A 20,197-nucleotide genomic window follows, 5' to 3' on the forward strand; every position below is an offset into this window, starting at 1 on the left:
ATAAGTCCAAATGCTTTTATGCCCACATCCCTTTGGCTTTCAGAGAAGACAATAGAATTAAGTTTCACATAGCTATGCATAGTTTGCAGTGCAGTTTGCGCCCTTTTAAAGGGAATAAACTCACAGTAGGGAAAATTATACATTCTCTGCACCCTTTTCGGTTTTCTATGTTCTGTTCATTGATAAGTTTGAAGACTGTATTTCTAGGAAATGAAATACATGAGGCTCTTTCACACTGCTTTTACTGGAGTGTTGAAAATGTCAGAAGCTGTGTCTGAGAACAGTTTTTAGCCAGTAGCGGGTGGGGGTGGTCTTGAAAAGCAAGATTCAGGCTGGGTACAGTGGCTCACGCCCGTAATCCCAGCATTTTGGGAGGCCCAGGCAGACGCATCACGAGGTCAGGAGATCGAGACCATCCTGGCTAACACGGTGAAACCCCGTCTCTACTAAAACTACAAAAAAATTAGCCAGGCATGGTGGCGGGCACTTGTAGTCCCAGCTACTCAGGAGGCTGAGGCAGGAGAATGGCGTGAACCCGGGAGGCGGAGCTTGCAGTGAGCCGAGATCGTGCCACTGCACTCCAGCCTGGGTGACAGAGCGAGACTCCGTCTCAAAAGAAAAAAAAAAAAAAGAAAAATAAGATTCAGGCATGACTTTCTAAACTATGGTGGATCATGATAAAAACATTTACTCTTTTTTCTTTTCTAAGCTGTAGGGTTTTTAACCTCTAATTTCAATTCCACATTTAAAGACAGCTTGAATTCTTTCTCAGTCTTAGTTTAATAATAATATGGTTAGAAGTATGCCTGTAGAGTATACTATTTCTTTGTGTTTCAGATATATTGAATACACAATTCTGTTTATGTGTTTAGCAATGCAGTTGCAGGCGAGAGTGCTCTAGACCGAATGGCTTGTGGACTTGGTGGAAAGCTTGTTCTGCCAATGATCAAGGAACACATTATGCAAATGCTTCAAAATCGTAAGCTGTGTCCTTCAAATGCTAGAATAGTGAAGTTGTGCCCTTTCTAAAGCTTAAATTCTAAGATATGTTTAGACCATTAAAAATTAATCTTTATCTTTTTATCACCCATATTTAACCCAATTCATTTATTTTACCTATAAAATTGTCAATCCCAAAGAAAATGTACAGATTTACTTCCTAGCCAAAAATATTTAGATTTGAATTTGAAAATGACGTTATTTGAATTTTTATGGAATATTAGAATCATATACTCTTCTTTCACCCAATATCTTTTATTTTTAAAAGAAGAAATTCTATCTAATGTTATCAAAAGAGAGACCACTTCTTTCTTTCTGTTTTTGCCCCTGACCGAGGTGATGGTGGAAGCCCACCTGCCTTGGAGGGCAGCTGTTGTTGTTGTTGACACAGGACTTCGCCATGTTGCCCAGGCTGGTCTCAAACTCCTGGCCTCAAGCAGTCCTCCTGCTTCAGCCTCCCAGAGTGCTTGGATTATAGCATGAGCTACCACACCTGGCCATCCTTCTTTTTTATTTCTATGAATATTTCCCTAATATTTGGTCAGTTACCTTTGTACCTGTAATATATATATCAATCCCAAAGTTTATTGTTGTATATGTTTTATTTTCATTTGTCTTTTTTTTTTTTTTCTTGAGATGGAGTCTTGCTCTGTCGCCCAGGCTGGAGTGCAGTGGCACAATCTCGGCTCACTGCAAGCTCCGCCTCCCGGGTTCACGCCATTCTCCTGCCTCAGCCTCTCTGAGTAGCTGGGACTACAGGCGCCTGCCACTACGACCAGCTAATTTTTTTGTATTTTTAGTAGAGACGGGGTTTCACCGTGGTCTCGATCTCCTGACCTCGTGATCCGCCCGCCTCGGCCTCCCAAAGTGCTGGGATTACAGGCATGAGCCACTGCACCCGGCCTAATTTTTGTATTTTTAGTAGAGACGGGGTTTCGCCGTGTTGGCCAGGCTGGTCTTGAACTCCTGACTTTAAGTGATCCACCTCCCTCGGCCTCCCAAAGTGCTGGGTTTACAGGTGTGAGCCACTGCGCCTGGCCTGATACATATTTTTAGAATCAAGTAGTCACGCACTTTTTCTGTTCATTTTTCTAAAAAGTAAATATACAAATGTTTTTATATTATATATACATATACCTTTTCCGAAAAAGTTTTGTTACTCTTTTCCAAATAAGAACTTTTATACATCTCCCTCTACCAGAATGACATGTTTATAGTGTCTAATTGCTATTCCATCTGTAATTTTTTTCTGTAGCTGACTGGAAATACCGGCATGCAGGATTGATGGCCTTATCTGCCATTGGTGAAGGGTGCCACCAGCAAATGGAAGGAATTCTAAATGAGATTGTAAATTTTGTTTTACTTTTTCTCCAGGATCCTGTAAGTACCAGTAAATATTTGATTCAAAATGATTAGTGTAGCTTCGTGTGGAAACCTTCTTGCTTTTACTAATGAAAGGGAACGTTTTCCAGCATCCAAGAGTGAGGTATGCAGCCTGTAATGCCGTGGGACAGATGGCTACAGATTTTGCACCTGGTTTCCAAAAGAAATTTCATGAGAAGGTAAGTAACAAGTCCTCAAACACCCAAATCAGACTTTAGGAAGAGGGGTGGACATTTCAACATGTATGCCCGTTTGGTTTCATTTCACAGGTGATTGCAGCTCTGCTGCAGACCATGGAAGACCAAGGCAATCAACGTGTGCAGGCCCATGCAGCTGCTGCCCTCATTAACTTTACTGAAGACTGTCCCAAGTCACTACTTATTCCATACTTGGATAATTTGGTGAAACATCTGCATTCCATTATGGTACTGAAGCTTCAAGAGGTAAGTTTTAAGATCCATAGGCTGCTTTCTGTTTGTAGATTAATTTGGGTTGATTTGATGGGTAAGAACTGGAGAAAGAGGGACTTGCAGCATGACCATAAAGAATATAAAGTAAAAAAACTGAGGAGGCTATTCGGAGTTGTGGAATCATGAGTAGAGAAATTCAGATTTGATCAAAATGTGGGCTGATAATTGGAATTGGGAAAGATACAGCTAAAGGTCAGGTAAAATCAGTGTATATAGATCACCCTGAAAATAAGGCAGAGAAGTTTTTGAACTCTGATTTATGTAAAGTGTGAAAAACCATTCTGTGTTCTTAAATGCTGCAAGAAATGATCCTATGGTAAGAAATTAGTGTAGTAGCACTGGGTGAGGCATACACAAAAAAGGCAGAAGATGTAAGGCAAGACCATCATACTGTCATCGTCCAGGGAGCTTAGATAGTAATAGTGGAAGAGGTGATTCTAAAAGACATTTCATGGGAAGCACTAACAGTTTGTTTCTGGCAGCTTGAATTTTAAAAGATGAAAGGGCCCGGCATGGTGGCTCACCCCGTAATCCCAGCACTTTGGGAGGCTGAGGCAGGTGGATCACCTGAGGTCAGGAGTTCGAGACCAGCCTGGCCAACATGGTGAAATCCCATTTCTCCTAAACATACAAAATTAGCCGGGTGTGGTGGTGCACGCCTGTAATTCCAGCTACTCGGGAGGCTGAGAGAGGAGAATCACTTGAACCCAGGAGGCAGAGGTTGCAGTGAGCTGAGGTGGTGCCACTGCCCTCCAACCTGGGCAATAAGAGCAAAATTCTGTTTCAAAAAAAAAAGATGGAAGAGAAGAAATTAAAAACCGTTGACTATTCTAACCAGAGTGACAGAAATACAGAAGTTGTAGAAACGTCATTTTTGAGTATCCAAGTAAAAATGATTATAGTTACAGCTGAAGTAAGGGATGCAACCTGAAAACAATTGACTTATGTTAGTCCAGCACAGTGCGTGAGAGATGTAGATGCGAAAATCAAGGATTTTAGCCCAGTTTATTGTCAAATGCAATGAAAATGGATTACTATTATAAAAATGAAATGAATAGAAGGCATAGAAAATAAAAGATATAAACCTGCTCTCAAATTGCTATTAAAGTTTCTAATGCCCTCAATTCTTATACTTAATATGAACTGGTAGCAAATAGTTAACAAACCACAGTTTGCGTAGCACTGGTGATTGGTCAGAGAGCAAGACAAACAAGAAATGCAATGTCTCAGAAGCCAAAGACAGAGGACTTATAAACAAAGGCCCAAGTTCTCAGTATCAGATGACAGCAGACTAAGAATATAATAAAGGAAATATTCATGTGCCCGAAGGCAGACCGAGGTGGACCCAAGTTGAAGGCAGATTGGTTGGTTGGTTAAATCAGTAATGGATGGATCCAACATGACTTTACAGGTTTGGGTGGATGGCTGTGGTATGATAGTCCCTGTGTACCCCTGTCCTTCCTTCCTGCAGTGAGGCACTATATGGGTTTTTAAAGATAAGTGGAAGGAGTTGTTGGGATGGGATGGTAGGAGGACAGTGTTCACGAGGAAGAGTTGTGCAAAGAGAAGGTAGCCTAGCGGAGGAGGAAAGACATTTCCTCTGAGGACAGCAGCACAGTCCACACTAAACATGGAGCAGAGGCTGAGGTGCAGAAGCAGGAAGTAAGATAACTTCCTCAAGACATAGTTGAATGTGTAACACAAGGTAAAGAACTCTGCTGAGAGTGTGGGTGTAGTTGATGTGGGGAATTATGAAAATCTGGAGTAGTAACTGGGTCAGGTTCATATGAGTCAATAAATATTTTATTTTATTTATTTATTTTTATTTTGAGATGGAGTCTTGCCCAGGCTGGAGTGCGATAACGCAACCTCCGTCTCCCAGGTTCAAGCCATTCTCCTGCCTCAGCCTCCCGAGTAGCTGGGTTACAGACATGCACCACCACACCCGGCTAATTTGGCTAATTTTTGTATTTTGAGTGGAGACAGGGTTTCACCATGTTGGCTAGGCTGTTCTTGAACTCCTGACCTCAAGTCATCCGCCCACCTGGGCCTCCCAAAGTCCTGGGATTACAGGTGTGAGTCACCGTGCCCGGCTTCCTCTTTTTTTTTTTGAGACAGAGTCTTGCTCTTGTCAACCCAGCTGGGATGTAGTGGTGCAATCTTGGCTCACTGCAACCTCTGCCTCCCAGTTCAAACAATTCTCCTTCCTCTGCTTCCCAAGTAATGGGATTACTGGGGTGTGCCGCCACACCTGGCTGATTTTTATTTATTTATTTAGTAGAGACAGGGTTTCACTATGTTGGCCAGGCTGGTCTTGAACTCCTGACTCAGGTGATCCACCCGCCTCAGCCTCCCAGAGTGCTGGGATTACAGAAGAACTACTGTAAAATATTGCTGGTGACAGGACGGGCCCAGCAGCAAATAGGTAGTAAGCATTTATTACTAGCTGGGTCAGAACACCAGATCTTTGGTGCAGAGAAAAAGGTCATCTCATCTGTTTTCAGCAAGAGAGATGCAAGAGAAGGCAGCAGGGTTCCTTGAGGGATCTTCTGGGGAGGGGGAGTTAGAAAATAAAGGAAGGGGCCAAAGAGGGAATTTTCTTTACGACATAGTAAGACAGCACAAAATATAATCATAAGTAGAGGAAATCAGTGAAGAAAAAAAATGAGTATGAAGTGTAGGCATTAAAGTTGATGAACACAAAAATTTTGATTCCGTATCTGTACTCAAGAATTAGCTGTGCTTTGAGATGAGACAAAAATGAGTAAGGGGTGTTGTGTTAATAGAAGAGAGAAAAAAAATCTCAAATAGTTCAACATAGATTCTTTTTATAGAAATTTCCTCCAAAACCTACAATCTCTACTTCTAGAGAGGTGGTCTCGTTCAGCTGTTTGAGAAAAGCATTCAAGAACTTGAAGGGAGTAGTAATTGTAAATTTAAATACTTCTTCCAGTTTTCCTTTGAAGTAATAATTTGTGTCTTCCTTCTAGTTGATTCAGAAAGGCACCAAGTTAGTTTTGGAACAAGTTGTGACATCCATTGCATCAGTTGCCGATACTGCAGAAGAAAAATTTGTCCCCTACTATGATTTATTTATGCCATCACTGAAGCACATTGTTGAGAATGCAGTTCAAAAAGAACTGAGACTTCTGAGAGGAAAAACTATTGAATGCATTAGCCTCATTGGTCTGGCTGTTGGGAAGGAAAAGTAAGTAATTTCTTTCTTTCTTTTTTTTTTTTTTTTTTTTGAGACGGTGTCTTGCTCTGTCGCCCAGGCTGGAGGGCAGTGGCACGATCTTGGCTCACTGCAAACTTTGCCTCCCGGTTGACGCCATTCTCCTGCCTCAGCCTCCCAAGTAGCTGGGACTACAGGCGCCCGCCACCACCCCCAGCTAATTTTTTGTATTTTTAGTAGAGACGGGGTTTCACCATGTTAGCCAGGGTGTCTCGATCTCCTGACCTCATGATCCGCCCGCCTCGGCCTCCCAAAGTGCTGGGATTACAGGCGTGAGCCACTGCGCCCGGCCAGTAATTTCTATTATGTTAAATTTACTGTATGTAACTTGGCTGTGGAGGCATTGAGAGTACTAGAGGGATTTTTTCCTTCTGATAAATGGTTTTCTGGATGCTTGTTTTTTTCCTTACTCCTTTCACATTGCTCCTGTTTTATATACAGATTAATTCCTGTCTTCATCTTTTCATTGTTTGTTTGGTTTGGTTTTTCTTTTTTTTTTTTGAGACCAAGTCTCACTCTATCACCCAGGCTGGAGTGCAGTGGCATGATCTAGCTCACTGTAACCTCTGCCTTCTGGGTTCAAGCGATTCTCCTGCGTCAGCCTCTCAGGTAGCTGACATTACAGGCACCTGCCACCACTGCCAGCTGATTTTTGTATTTTTAGTAGAGATGGGGTTTTACTATGTTGGCCAGGCTAGCCCTGATCTCCTGACCTCAAGCAATCTGCTCACGGGTGTGAGCCACCGTGCCCAGCCCGTCTTTTTGTTGTTAATATTAGGGTTTCTTTTTAGCTCAGCTATGCTCTTGATGCCTCCTCCTTTCCCCACCACACACAGTGCATCTCGTGGGAGGTGTGTAGAAATCAGTATCCATGTTTGTTCCCTTTAAATATGTGCTTGGAAACATGTCATTTGCTTTCCTATTAATCTAAAATGCATCAAGTGTTCTAAGAGAAATCTATGCATATAGATCTTCAGAAAATAGTTACCAAGGACCATTGGCCAGTGTGTTTCTCAGCCAACATCTCAGAATTGTTCAAGCTAATGCAAAAGAAGTTTCTCTGTCATTGAACCCTCATGTTCTGACCCTCAGAATTATCAGCAGGGAAGCTCTGTCTTGCCTTCTTCAAAACCAGCATCAGTATTAATTTATATTTGGAACTGGTTTCTGTGAGACACTGACCACTAAAACATTGGTATGTTTTATACCAATAAAATATTTTTATGTCCCATACTCTATATATCTGGCTTTCAATGTGTCTTTAAAACGCTGCCTGTCTATACAATGGAGATTACCAGAACTGCAAAGAGTTAAGTGAAAATCACAGACAAAATTTTATGCAGTGAATTCTATAAACAATCCAAAATTTTCTTTCTGAATTTGAATTCGTTTTACTGCTTGAAATGCGTAAGCCATAGACTAACACGTGATGCCATTAGAAGTACCTTTATACTGTAGTTCACTGCCCTTCAGTGGAAAATATATTTTTCTAGAAAGTGAACTAAATCTGTCACAATATAGATGAGAATTTTTCAATATGATAGTTTTATCTTTGGAAGTTATGACCTATGTGGGCAATGTAGTCGATTTTTTGGCAACGCTTTACTAATTACACAAGAAACAAAATTCAGTATCAACAAGTGTGTCTCTACATATTTTCCTCTAGTTCATGCAGGATGCATCAGATGTGATGCAGCTTTTGTTAAAGACCCAGACAGACTTCAATGATATGGAAGATGATGATCCTCAGGTAAGTGATCTTAATGCATTTGCTTTGATCCGCTAATGAGTTGTGGACAGCACACGGTTCAATATATTTAAAACAAAAGGAGTGATAGATTTCTTGACATACTACCAAACCCTGCTAGCAGAGACATTCTTCACTGATTTTCCTTCTGTTTCTCAAGCTACTTTTTCTCAGTCTGTTGTAGGTTGCTCTTGCTTTCTCTGACTCTCACTCAAGTTTTGGTGTTTGTGGGTTCTGTCCAAGGCTCTCTTATCTTCTCACTCCTGTGGAGCAGTGTCACTCACAGACATGGCTTCCGGTTTCCTCTGTGTGCTTGCAACTTTCAGATCTTCAGAATTGAAGATTCGTTTATCCAACATGTAGTAGACATCTCCATTTGGGTGTCTTCTAGCCCTTTGAGGGCTGCATGACCTCCCTCCCCTAGCAGAAAATACAGAACCCAAGAATCTCAGGACACACTGCTTACCTCTCTGCCGATGAACAGACAAAGGCATTTCATTAGGAAGAACCCCTGCCTCTCGACACACACGCACATACACACATAGGTATACACACCCAGCTAACGCTTGCTCATGTTTCTCATCCTTTACAAGATTTTCCTGATCTGTTCAGTCTCAATGGTGGGCAGTGCCAACACTGTTATAGTAACATCATAAATGTTTGTCATATCTTGATGGTATTCCCAATGCCTAACATATAATAAGGCACTCAGTAAATAATTGTTGAGTTAAATTTTGACTTTACATAGCCACACTGTAATAGTTTAAGTAGGTAAACATACCATTTTGCAAAGAAAGCATGTTTTGTTGTTGTTTGCTTTCTTTGCAAAATGATATGCAAATATACATGTATGTTTTGTATGTACAGAGATAACAGGCAGGAGGGATACTTAGCAGACTGCTGACAGTAGGGAGGCTGAGGGGACTGTAAGCTGTAGGGAGGGGTGGTAAGGACGAGGCATGTTGCTCACCTTTGTATCAGCCAGCATATAGTTTAATGCCTGGCATGTGAGAAACACCCAGTACCTATCTGAAGAGTGGGTGGACTTTTACATATGAAATCATTAAGAGGTGGGGCATGTGTCCATGCATGCTCAATAGATAAATAGGTAGGTGGATGACAGATATCAGGGGATAAGAATCACTTTCTAGGTTGCAGGGATGGTGAATGGAACCGGATTCTCTAGGTAATTTGCAGATGATGAAGTCTGTGTAAACACAGTAATAGGAGAAGAGGTGTTTTAAATATATTCAGCCACTTACGAGAAAATTATAACAGCTAAGAGAAAAGGATGTTTTGTTTCTTGGGTTTTAATAAATGTTTAATGAATGGAGTGGCAGGCAATAGGGATACAGAGTCAGATAAAGTACATTCTGTCTTCAAAAAATTTGTAACTGGGAGTTGGTGAAATGTTTGGTTTTGTTTAGGTGATTAGTTTCATTTAGGTGATTCAGATGCTTAGAAAGAAAACTATTATCACTTACTGAAAGTAGAAAGAAATACCCAAGGTTCTGGTCTTTGTCTTTTGCCTCACCTGCTGTCCATATCCCAGTGTAATGAGTTCACAGGAATTTCATTATTGATTCTGGACCTTTTAAGTACATAACCTTTAGAAATGCTCTTACTGCTTAAAGTACTGTGAACATATCAATAAAACATTGTTTCTATGAAATAAGGAAATGGCTTTATCACATTTACCCATTGTTTTTTAATCTATTTTAATTTTAAAATTTTTCCCCAGATCTCTTACATGATCTCAGCATGGGCCAGAATGTGCAAAATCCTTGGAAAAGAATTTCAGCAATACCTTCCAGTGGTTATGGGACCTTTAATGAAGACGGCTTCAATTAAGCCCGAAGTAGCCCTTTTAGATAGTAGGTGTCTTTAGAAGGACCTATTGGTTATAATAGTTCTCTCTTTGTTATTATTTTTAATATGCATTTGTTTTCTTCTCCGTTAATAGCCCAAGACATGGAGAATATGAGTGATGATGATGGTTGGGAATTTGTGAACCTTGGAGATCAGCAAAGCTTTGGTATTAAAACTGCAGGACTAGAAGAAAAATCAACTGCTTGCCAGATGTTGGTAAGAGAGTACTGTTTTTATTAAACTTTTATTTTACATCTTATATACATTTCATATGAGTGCTTTTAATAGCTGCTAAAGAAATTACTTTGGAGAGCCAGTAATATATTCCTTAAAAAGTAAAGTTTTCTTTCCATTTTAAAAGAAATCGTATGGATAAACCTTTCATTATCACTGCTGTTTTAAATAGCAAAAAAACAACAAATAGCCCAAATTCCTGTTAGTGGGAAGATGAATGATAAATTACTGTGCCTTGGAGTAATATACAGCCATTACGAAAAGTTTATAAGCTACACGAGGGAAGGATTTTTGTTTTGTTCTTAGTCTGTAGTAGGTGGCCATGGAATGTTTTTTAAACAAATGAACAGAAGTGTGTTCATGCTATTTAATGTAAAACAAAACTTGTATGATTTCAATTGTGTAAAAAAATAGATATGGCAGGAAAATCAAAATGTTTGGTTATTGTCCCTTATGGTGTTTATGGTGTGCATATGTGTGTTTCGTTCCTAGTTTTCTTTTTGTTTTCTTTATGAGCATGCGTTTTAAAGTGAAGGATAATACTTTCTTTTTTTTTTTTTTTTTGAGATGGAGTCTCTCTTTTTCACCCAGGCTGGAGTGCAGTGGCACGATCTTGACTCACTGCATCCACCTCTGGCGTTCAGTTGATTCTCCTGCCTCAGCCTCCCGAGTAGCTGGGATTACAGGCGCCTGCAACCACAGCTGGCTACTTTTTGTATTTTTAGTAGAGATGGGTTTCACCATTTTGGCCAGGCTGGTTTTGAACTCCTGACCTCAGGTGATCCGCCTGCCGTGACCTGGGATTACAGGCATGAGCCACCGCACCTGGCCAATACTTATTTTTATTAGATTTTAGAAATTATAGTATATTACAAATTTAGCAGTTAAGTAAACCTAAATAAAAGTCGCTTAAATTTTATTTTTTGTATTTATATTACATGTTCTAGTTCATTTAAAGGTGTATTTCTTACTGTCATCTTCAATACTTAGTATCTATAAATTATAAACACTTTGGATTTGTGGGTTTTTTCTCCTGTCTCAACTGGAGAGCACATACAAATAATAACATCTTTAAACAGAATTAATCTTTAGATGTAGTAGAAGAGAATGCAACAATTGGGTTTTTTGGGCTTTTTTTTTTTTTTTCTTTTTGAAACAGAGTCTTACTCTGTCGCTCAGGCTGGAGTGCAATGGCTTGATCTCAGCTCACTGCAGCCTCTGTATCCTGGGTTCAAGCGATTCTCCTGCCTTAACCTCCCGAGTAGCTAGGATTATAGGCGCACGCCACCACGCCTGGCTAATTTTTTGTATCTTTAGTAGAGACGGGTTTTCACCATGTTGGCCAGGCTGGTCTCGAACATCTGACCTCGCGATCCGTCTAGCTCTGTCACCCAGGCTGGAGTATAGTGGTGCCATCCCGTCTCACTGCCACCTCCACCTCCTGGGTTCAAGTGATTCTCCTGCTTCAGCCTCCCAGGTAGCTGGCATTACAAGCACCCGCCACCATGCCTGGCTAACTTTTGTATTTTTAGTAGAGTCGGGGTTTCACTGTGTTGGCCAGGCTGGTCTCGAACTCCTGACCTCGTGATCTACCAACCTCAGCCTCCCAAAGTGCTGGGATTACAAGCATGAGCCACCATGCCCAGTCATGATTTTTTAAAAATACAAAATAACAGAAGCGTTTTCTACAGATTTACAAAGTAAATGCTACAATTAACTGATGGTTTCAGGGTTTTTTGTATCTTTTACAATGATATTTCCTCAATTAAGTGGTACATTTTGTTTGATGTATTGCTGAAACTTGCTGAGTGGAATACGAATGATTCCAGCCTTTGAAGGACAATATATACAACAATAATTTCCTTTTTTTTTTTGTCACTCACCAATACTACAATCATTTCATGACCCTTCTTTTAAAACACTTTTTAGTTGGAAGACTAATTTGACAGTTCTACATGCAACTTTAAATGTAGTTCTAGTCAAAATACAACCTCCTATAGTCCTTATGATTTTGCTGTTTGTTAATATTAATGCTTGAAAACTAACATGAATCTTTATTTCCTCCCAATACTTTGGTTACAGGTTTGCTATGCTAAGGAGTTAAAAGAAGGCTTTGTGGAGTACACCGAACAGGTTGTCAAACTGATGGTCCCTTTACTGAAATTTTATTTCCACGATGATATCCTACAACTTTTGAATACAAAACATGTCTAAATTTAGTGAACTTTTAGTTTCTTGGAGTATTAGACAGTGTTCACTGAAGTAGACTTCACCATGATTGATTGTATTTGCACTAAGTGTACTTCGAGATGATAAACTCGGTTCTCTGCATGTGCCTTTGTTTCCACTTGTGCCAAAACATGAAAAAGAAAACGTGACCTATCCTATGTTTGTCAGCTTTCTGTGGCCCACTTAAGGATTTAAGGATAACTAGCAAATGATTACAATTATATATAGTTGCTACTTTCCCCAAATATCTTTTGGTAAATGTTAAGAAAGTAAGACTTTTATTTTAAGAGATGGTGTCTCACTCTGTCACCTAGGCTGGAGTGCAGTGGCGTGATCAGGGCTTACTGAAACCACAACCTCCCAAGTAGCTGGGACCCAGGTGCACAACACTGAGCCCAGCTAGATTTTTATGATGATGATGATGATGATGAATTTTTTTTTTTTTTTTTTGTAGAGATAAGGTCTCCCTATGTTGCCCAGGCTGGTCTCAAACTCCTGGGCTGAAGCAGTCCTCCTGCCTTGGCCCCACAAAGTTATGGGATTACAGGCCTGAGCCACTGTGCCTGGCAAGACCTGTCTTAATAGATTAGAGAACCACTGATAGATGGTCAGCTTTCTGTAGCAGTGAGAATCCTACATTTCAAATGTGGATAGCACCTTTAGCAGGAAACATCGCTTGGCACATCTGCATTCTTTTTTGACACAGAGTCTCACTCTGTTGCCCAGGCTGGAGTGCAGTGGCATGATCTCAGCTCACTGCATCCTCCACCTCCCAAGTTCAAGCGATTCTTCTGCCTCAGCCTCCTGAGTAGCTGGGATCACAGACATGCGCTACCATGCCCAGCTAATTTTTTTGTATTTTTTGTTTGTTTTTGTTTTTAAGTAGAGACGGGCTTTCACCACGTTGGCCAGGCAGGTCTCGAACTCCTGACCTCAGGTGATCCACCCACATCTGCGTTCCAGTATCCTTCTCAACATAATGATAGTCATAATTAATATTTTCCAGTACATTTTTATGCCTTTACACACGAGAGTGGTAGAGCCCAGACACAAACCCAGATCTGCCTGACTCCAAAGCCCCTTTGTCATTATTCCTCTTATGGTATCCTATAGTGGTATCCTTTACAGAAGACAGCTTTTACCCAACAAAGACTTAACTTCCCAGGATGCCAGAGGACAAAGCAGGATTGCTTTTAAGAGGAAGTTATCAAGGCCTTATTTTATAAATGAGATTAGACAGGGAAAGGCAATTTAATCTTTATTGAAAACTGAAAAGGCCAGCATAGGAAGAGGTCCTCGGTAGTTTTTTTCAGGGAAATGCTTCAGTTGCATTTATTAGAAACAGATACTACCTAAGGTTTTGAGGTAGGTACACCTTGAGGCATGCTAATGGTCATGGGTCCTTTCATAGTCATTTTTGTATTTTGGTTTACATTTGAGCAGTAGGCAGCCCTTCACTGCTGCTGGACTCATTCCTGCCACTATTATAGGTGACAGGAGACAGGAGGTATGTCTTTTCTATTTTTATACATGCTTTATATTTAACACAAGCTCTTGGGTATCTTAGATAAACAGAAGTTGCCTAGCACTCCTATTAGTACATTGAACCCTTTAACATTTAAGCAAAATAATAAACAGTCTTTTGAGGTTCCTTAACAATGAAACGTGTTCGAGTGGCAGCAGCAGAATCCATGCCTCTCCTCCTGGAGTGTGCAAGAGTCCGTGGTCCTGAGTATCTCACACAGATGTGGCATTTTATGTGTGATGCTCTAATTAAGGCCATTGGTACAGAACCAGATTCAGACGTCCTCTCAGAAATAATGCATTCTTTTGCAAAGGTGAGTATTTTTCTCTTAAAAAATAAGTATAAGGTTGTATGTTCATTTATTAGTCTTGCTAAAGTAAAAAAAAAAAATTGAGACAGAGTATTGCTCTGTCACCCAGGCTGAAGTGCAGTGGCACAATCGCAGCTCACTGCAACCTCCACCTCCTGGGTTCAAGCAATTTTTATGCCTCATCCTTCCAAGTAGTTGGGATTATAGGCATGTGCCACCACACCTGGCTACTTTTTGTATTTTTAGTAGATATTCCCCAGGCTGGTCTCAAACTTCTGGCCTCAAGTGATCCACCTCGGCCTCCCAGAGTGCTGGGGATTACAGATATAAGCCAGCTAAATAAATTTTTATATGCTGTAGTGTATGATTTTTTTAAAAATAAAAATGTTAAATTTTTTTGTTGTAATATTTTGGTGGTATTATGTTTGTTTTAAAGAGGGTAAATTTGCCTTGGAAGGGCAGTATAGGTAGAGGGAATGATATGGGCAACGGCATGGAAGCATGCATTCTTTGGAAGAAGAGAAGAAATTCTGAATACTCTAGTATTTTCGTCTTGCACTTAATAATCCAACTATAGAAGCTTGGGTACCATCTCCAGTTTCTATTCTTTACACTTTCCTCAATTCTTCTCTGTTTTTTTTCATTGCCCATCTCTTTTTCATGCCATTGAAATAGCCTCACTTGGTCTACTCCAGATGTCTCCTTTCTTTTCCTCTCAGTTCATTCTCCTTTCCTCAAGCACTGCCTTCCTCTTCATTGAGTCACTTCCTTTCTCATACAGTGTCACTCCCATTTTGCACAACTCTAGTTTGCTCCAATCTTGATTGAAGATTTACAGTTTCTCAGCATCTTTATGTGTCCTTATTTACACTCCTGTAATTCAGAATTCCTTCTGTTTTTCCAAAGATAGCATGCTTCCATACCTTTGCCTATATTATTTCTTCTACCTCTAATGCCCTTCCTTCAATGTTCTCCTTGTATGTTGTGTGTATGGAGTATGGATATAGCAATTGTGTTCCTTAGGAGCTGGTGTGTGTGTATATATATACGTGTGTGTTCCATCTTTGAATCCTCAGTACCAAGCATGATGCCTGGCACCTAGGTGTGCTCAGAAGTGTTTAAAAGAAAATATTTTTTTCTAACTCCAATCTTTAAAATGCTGTCATTCTAACAAATACAAGCTAAGCATATGTAAATAATTAATATTCCAGGATACTGAACTGTGTTCATTTTTCCATATGATTCTTAGTGGAGTTTAACTTTGGACTCTAAACACCCCTAATTTTATGGATTGCTTTCCTTCCTCAACCTCATTAGTGCATTGAAGTAATGGGAGATGGATGCCTTAATAATGAACACTTTGAAGAACTGGGAGGTATATTGAAAGCAAAGCTTGAAGAACATTTTAAAAATCAAGAATTACGACAAGGTAAGTTTTCCATGCTTTTATTTCTGAATATAATCCTTGACCATCTTGGTGATCAGTTAAAACATTTATTTGGGTGTGTTTCAGTTAAAAGACAAGATGAAGACTATGATGAACAGGTCGAAGAGTCACTACAAGATGAGGTAAATTATTCCCTTTGGAACTTACATGACCACTTGCATCTGAAAGACTTGTAAATGCCTCAGTTTCTGATTTATGTGACGTCATTCTGATGTAATTATCAGTCTTTAGCAGAGGAGTCAGATATATTTCCTCTCTTAATTTATGAATAAGTAATTTGAAATTAAACTGATATGTCTTTTGGTGCTATGTGCATTTTGTTGTAATACCTCACTCAACAAAACACTTGAGGTTTACCTAGTTCATTTATATCCTGCTCACAACAACCATTTGTATTTTGTGGTGCTTTCACTATATTAAAGATGAGTAACCTAAAATTCCAATGTTAAATGATTGCCCAGAGTCACACTGTTGACAGTCTGGGGCCTTTTCCACCATGTTACTTAGTTCTCTCATCAACCATCTAGGACTGTCAAGCATACTTCATTGTGTGGTTTAGAGTCTAGCATCTCATATGTGGCCGCTTGGTGGGCCAGTGCTACCGTGTAGGTAATACCAGCTTCCTGAAGGTGCCCACGTGCTTGTAGGCCCAAATTGCCACTAACAGCAAGACCCCATTCTCCCCACCATCCACCCCGAAACTACGATTATTCTGCTGAAAACAAAGTAAAATAGTAAAAACACCTTCGTTTCAGAATGTAGAAATTAGAGATAATTTTTCAACCCATCTTATTTTAAGTATGTTCAAGGAAAATCTTTGCAATAATACAGTTCTTGCCACACACCTTTGTCTTTCCAGGTAAGACTGGCCTTTGATTAGTAAGAGACATGATAACCCACCCTTGAAGGTTACTCCAGTCTCTAGACTCTTGATTTACCCTTAAGACAGGAATGAGAAATTGATTTTCTGCATTTTTTAAGGTTTTTATAAATGTTAACTATTGATAATAGAAAATATACTTTTTAATCCATATGGGTGTGTATGTGTGTGTTTTTTTTAGGATGATAATGATGTTTATATTCTGACCAAAGTGTCAGATATTTTACACTCAATATTCAGTAGCTACAAAGAAAATGTGTTACCATGGTTTGAACAGCTGCTTCCATTAATTGTCAACCTCATTGTAAGTGTTACCTCTCTTAATAGTTGTTTTGCATAGTTTACCTGGAATTCTTTTCACTGCAGTGTAAAATCTAATGCTTGAAGTTAAAATGGGTCTCAGAAATGATTGTTTCCATTGTACATCTTTGATTTTATCAAGTTGACTGCATTACCCTGGATATTTTCTCATTCATTATATGCTTGAAGATTCCTAACTTGGTTTTCCATAGGCCAATTCAGTTCTAACACATCTGAAAGATATACAAGTGAATTTTTTTTATTATTTCAGATTATCTGTGCCTCCTAAATTAATAAAAGGAAACAGAATGGTTACTTCTTTTTTAGTGGACCATAGATAATTCAATTATCTTTGTTATATACTACCAGCAATCATGGATTATGGATAATGGGCATATATATATACATATATATTTTTTTTTTTTCTCTCACCCATATATTTGATTTTTAAAAAATGTTTTATAGACTTTTTTTTTGTTTTTTGTTTGTTTGTTTGTTTTTCTCAAGATGGAGTCTTGCTGTGTCGCCCAGGCTGGAGTGTAGTGGCACAATCTCGGCTCACTGCAACCTCTGCCTTCTGGGTTGAAGCAATTCTCCTGCCACAGCCTCCCGAGTAGCTGGGATTACAGATGCACCGCCACACACCGACGAATTTTTTGTATTTTTATAGAGATGGGGTTTCCACCATGTTGACCAGGCTGGTCTCCAACTCCTGACCTAATGATCCACCCGCCTCGGCTCCCGAAGTGCTGGGATTACAGGCATAACCACTGCGCCCAGGCCTAGACTTCCTATTTTAAAGCAGTTTTAGAGGTCACAACCAAATTGAACAGGAGGTACAGAGATTTCCCATGTGCTCTGCCCTGTGCATGCATGGCCTCAGCACCATTAACACCCTCCATCACAGTGGTAGATACATGTGTTTCCATTTATGGACCTACATCAACACATCATATAATGGCCTATGTGTATTCAGTTTTTTGTTTGTTTTGTTTGTTTGTTTATTTTTAGTTGTGTTTTTTTGTTGGGTTTTTTTAGTAAGAGATGGGGTTTCACCATATTGGCAGACTGGTCTCCATCTCCTGACCTTGGATCCGCCCACTTGGCCTCCCAAGTGCTGGGATTACAGGCGTGAGCCACCTCGCCCGGCCATGTATTCGGTTTTTTTTAAAAATATATTATAAAGTAGCAGCTATCATCAGATGTTTTAGAATTTTTCTTTTTGGCTTTCAGTTTTTGCATTTTTATTGTATTAAGTAGTGCATTAACATTTTTTAAAAGATTCAGGCACACATGACTTAGCCTGTTTGAATAAATGCTATAAATTATTAGATCTTTGCAGCTTTTTTTTTATTACTGTATTTTTTTAATGTAGCATTACATTGTCTTTTTTACGAAGTAAATTTATATACAATGCTGCCACTGTCAGTTCTTCTGTGTGATAGTGTCAGATTGTAGAGTTCTGTAACAAATCATACAAGTCTTTGAAACCTAAATTTTATTAAATCTATGTATTTGATTGAATATCGTTGGTCACAAGAAGTTGTTGTTACTATGTTTTCTTTTTCTTTTGCCTGTATCAGGAATATCAATGTAAGCAGATAGTCTATAGTGAATAATTCTTTACATTGTTTGTGTACACCAGTATTTGAAGCTTAAAAGAGAATTTCTTTGTAGTGTCCACATAGACCATGGCCAGACAGACAATGGGGATTATGTATCTTTGATGATGTCATAGAACACTGTAGTCCAGCCTCATTTAAATATGCAGAATATTTCTTAAGACCAATGCTCCAATATGTATGTGACAACAGCCCAGAAGTCAGGCAAGCAGCTGCATATGGCCTGGGAGTCATGGCACAGTATGGTGGAGATAATTATCGCCCTTTTTGTACAGGTACCTTTGCTTTTTCAGTTACGTGCATTTCATTCCAGACATCCTGTGAATCCCTACTTTACTCTCTCTACCACACTCCCAAACATTATTTGCCTATTTCTGCTGTAGTCTGTTTTCAGACATCTCATCTGTAGCATTTAGGATTTTAGATGATAAAAAGATGATTTATTCTCATAGAAATAGAATCAAAGACATCCCCTGCCCCCAGCCTTCCAGGGTGCATTTCTCTTTGCGTTTTGGCAATATACAATAGCCTTAGAATAGGACTTTTTTTTTTTTTTTTTTTTTTTTTAATTGAGACGGAGTCTCACTCTGTCACCCAGGCGGGAGTGCAGTGGCACAATCTCGGCTCACTGCAACCTCCGCTTCCTGGGTTCAAGCAATTCTGCTTCAGCCTCCCGAGTAGCTAGGACTACAGGTGCCCGCCACCATGCCTGGCTGATTTTTTCTATTTTTAGTAGAGATGGGGTTTCACCGTGTTAGCCAGGATGGTCTCGATCTCCTGACCTCATGATTGGCCCGCCTCAGCCTCCCAAAGTGCTGGGATTACAAGCGTGAGCCACCACGCCTGGCAGAATAGGACTTTTAAAACTTACTGGGGAATATAGTTAGGCAGCTTTTAAAGCTTAAGGACCCTCGGAGGATATGGTGAGTACTATAAATCTGGAGGCCACTAATCTCTCTGGGTCTCTCAGTTAGTAGAGGGCTAGTGCTCCTGTCCATGCTGGGGCAGTCCCCCTTCTGTTGCCATTCTGTAATGACATAGCCAAGAAGACAACACTTCCCATACACTTTAACATTTCTTTACCATAGTCAATATCTGAACCAAATACAAAAATATATGTATTCATTTGCATGAAAATGTGAGGTTTTAGCTGAACTTCTTTCAAATGCTTATTTTAGAAGCACTTCCCCTGCTGGTAAGAGTTATTCAGTCTGCGGATTCTAAGACCAAAGAAAATGTCAATGCTACAGAGAATTGCATCTCAGCAGTAGGGAAAATCATGAAGTTCAAGCCTGACTGTGTAAACGTTGAAGAGGTCCTTCCACACTGGTTGTCTTGGCTGCCACTACATGAAGATAAAGAAGAAGCTGTTCAGACTTTCAATTATCTATGTGACCTGATTGAAAGGTAGGAAAGCAGACTGTGACCTTATTTCCTTCCCCTCCACAGTGCTTCCTGGTTTTTCTTGCCTAACATCAGTCTTAAGGTTTAACTGCATGATCTCTGCACAGTCCTCAGTTGTATAGGTTTATAATAGTGCTGTCTTTATAAATCATATTAAGAAACCATATCACAGTTAACATTGCCCTTATAATAAGGTCTAATTGTGAGTTATTCTTTATGAAATTAGATTCAACAGATGAGGCACTTTAGTGATTTCTTTGTTTTTAAATTTTTTTGGTAGCGACAAGGTCTTAACTGTTTTGCACAGGCAGGTCTCAAACTCTTGGCCTCAAGAGATCCTCCCACCTCAGCCTCCCAAAGTGCTGGGATTACAGGCATGAGCCACCAAACCCAACCTAAGGGCATATTGTTTAGTGTCTGTTTTCTAAGTCCAAGTTCCCCCCAAATATCAGTCAGATCTAAGCTCTGTCGCTATTAATTATTATTTTTAGGTTATGAATAAATTCAAGGGCTACAACCACTGCACTATTGTAGCAATAGGCC

General features: G+C 39.7%; 1 protein-coding gene across 1 annotated transcript; it reads left to right on the top strand.

Moving 5' to 3' along the window:
- The first annotated feature begins 876 nt into the window (after positions 1 to 876).
- LOC115834097 (importin-5-like) lies at positions 877 to 19,762 on the top strand. The gene is given in 15 exon segments (XM_030808865.1): positions 877 to 979; positions 2,255 to 2,379; positions 2,472 to 2,561; positions 2,652 to 2,825; positions 5,843 to 6,064; positions 7,754 to 7,837; positions 9,576 to 9,708; positions 9,798 to 9,919; positions 12,020 to 12,116; positions 13,832 to 14,004; positions 15,319 to 15,430; positions 15,515 to 15,570; positions 16,510 to 16,632; positions 18,306 to 18,525; positions 19,429 to 19,762. Coding segments are annotated over 15 exon segments (2,037 nt in total). The 5' UTR covers positions 877 to 906; the 3' UTR covers positions 19,662 to 19,762.
- Positions 19,763 to 20,197: the final 435 nt, after the last annotated feature.

This window comes from Nomascus leucogenys, unplaced genomic scaffold (assembly GCF_006542625.1).
Source record: "Nomascus leucogenys isolate Asia unplaced genomic scaffold, Asia_NLE_v1 001660F_28680_qpd_obj, whole genome shotgun sequence".
In the NCBI taxonomy this organism is placed as follows: domain Eukaryota; kingdom Metazoa; phylum Chordata; class Mammalia; order Primates; family Hylobatidae; genus Nomascus; species Nomascus leucogenys.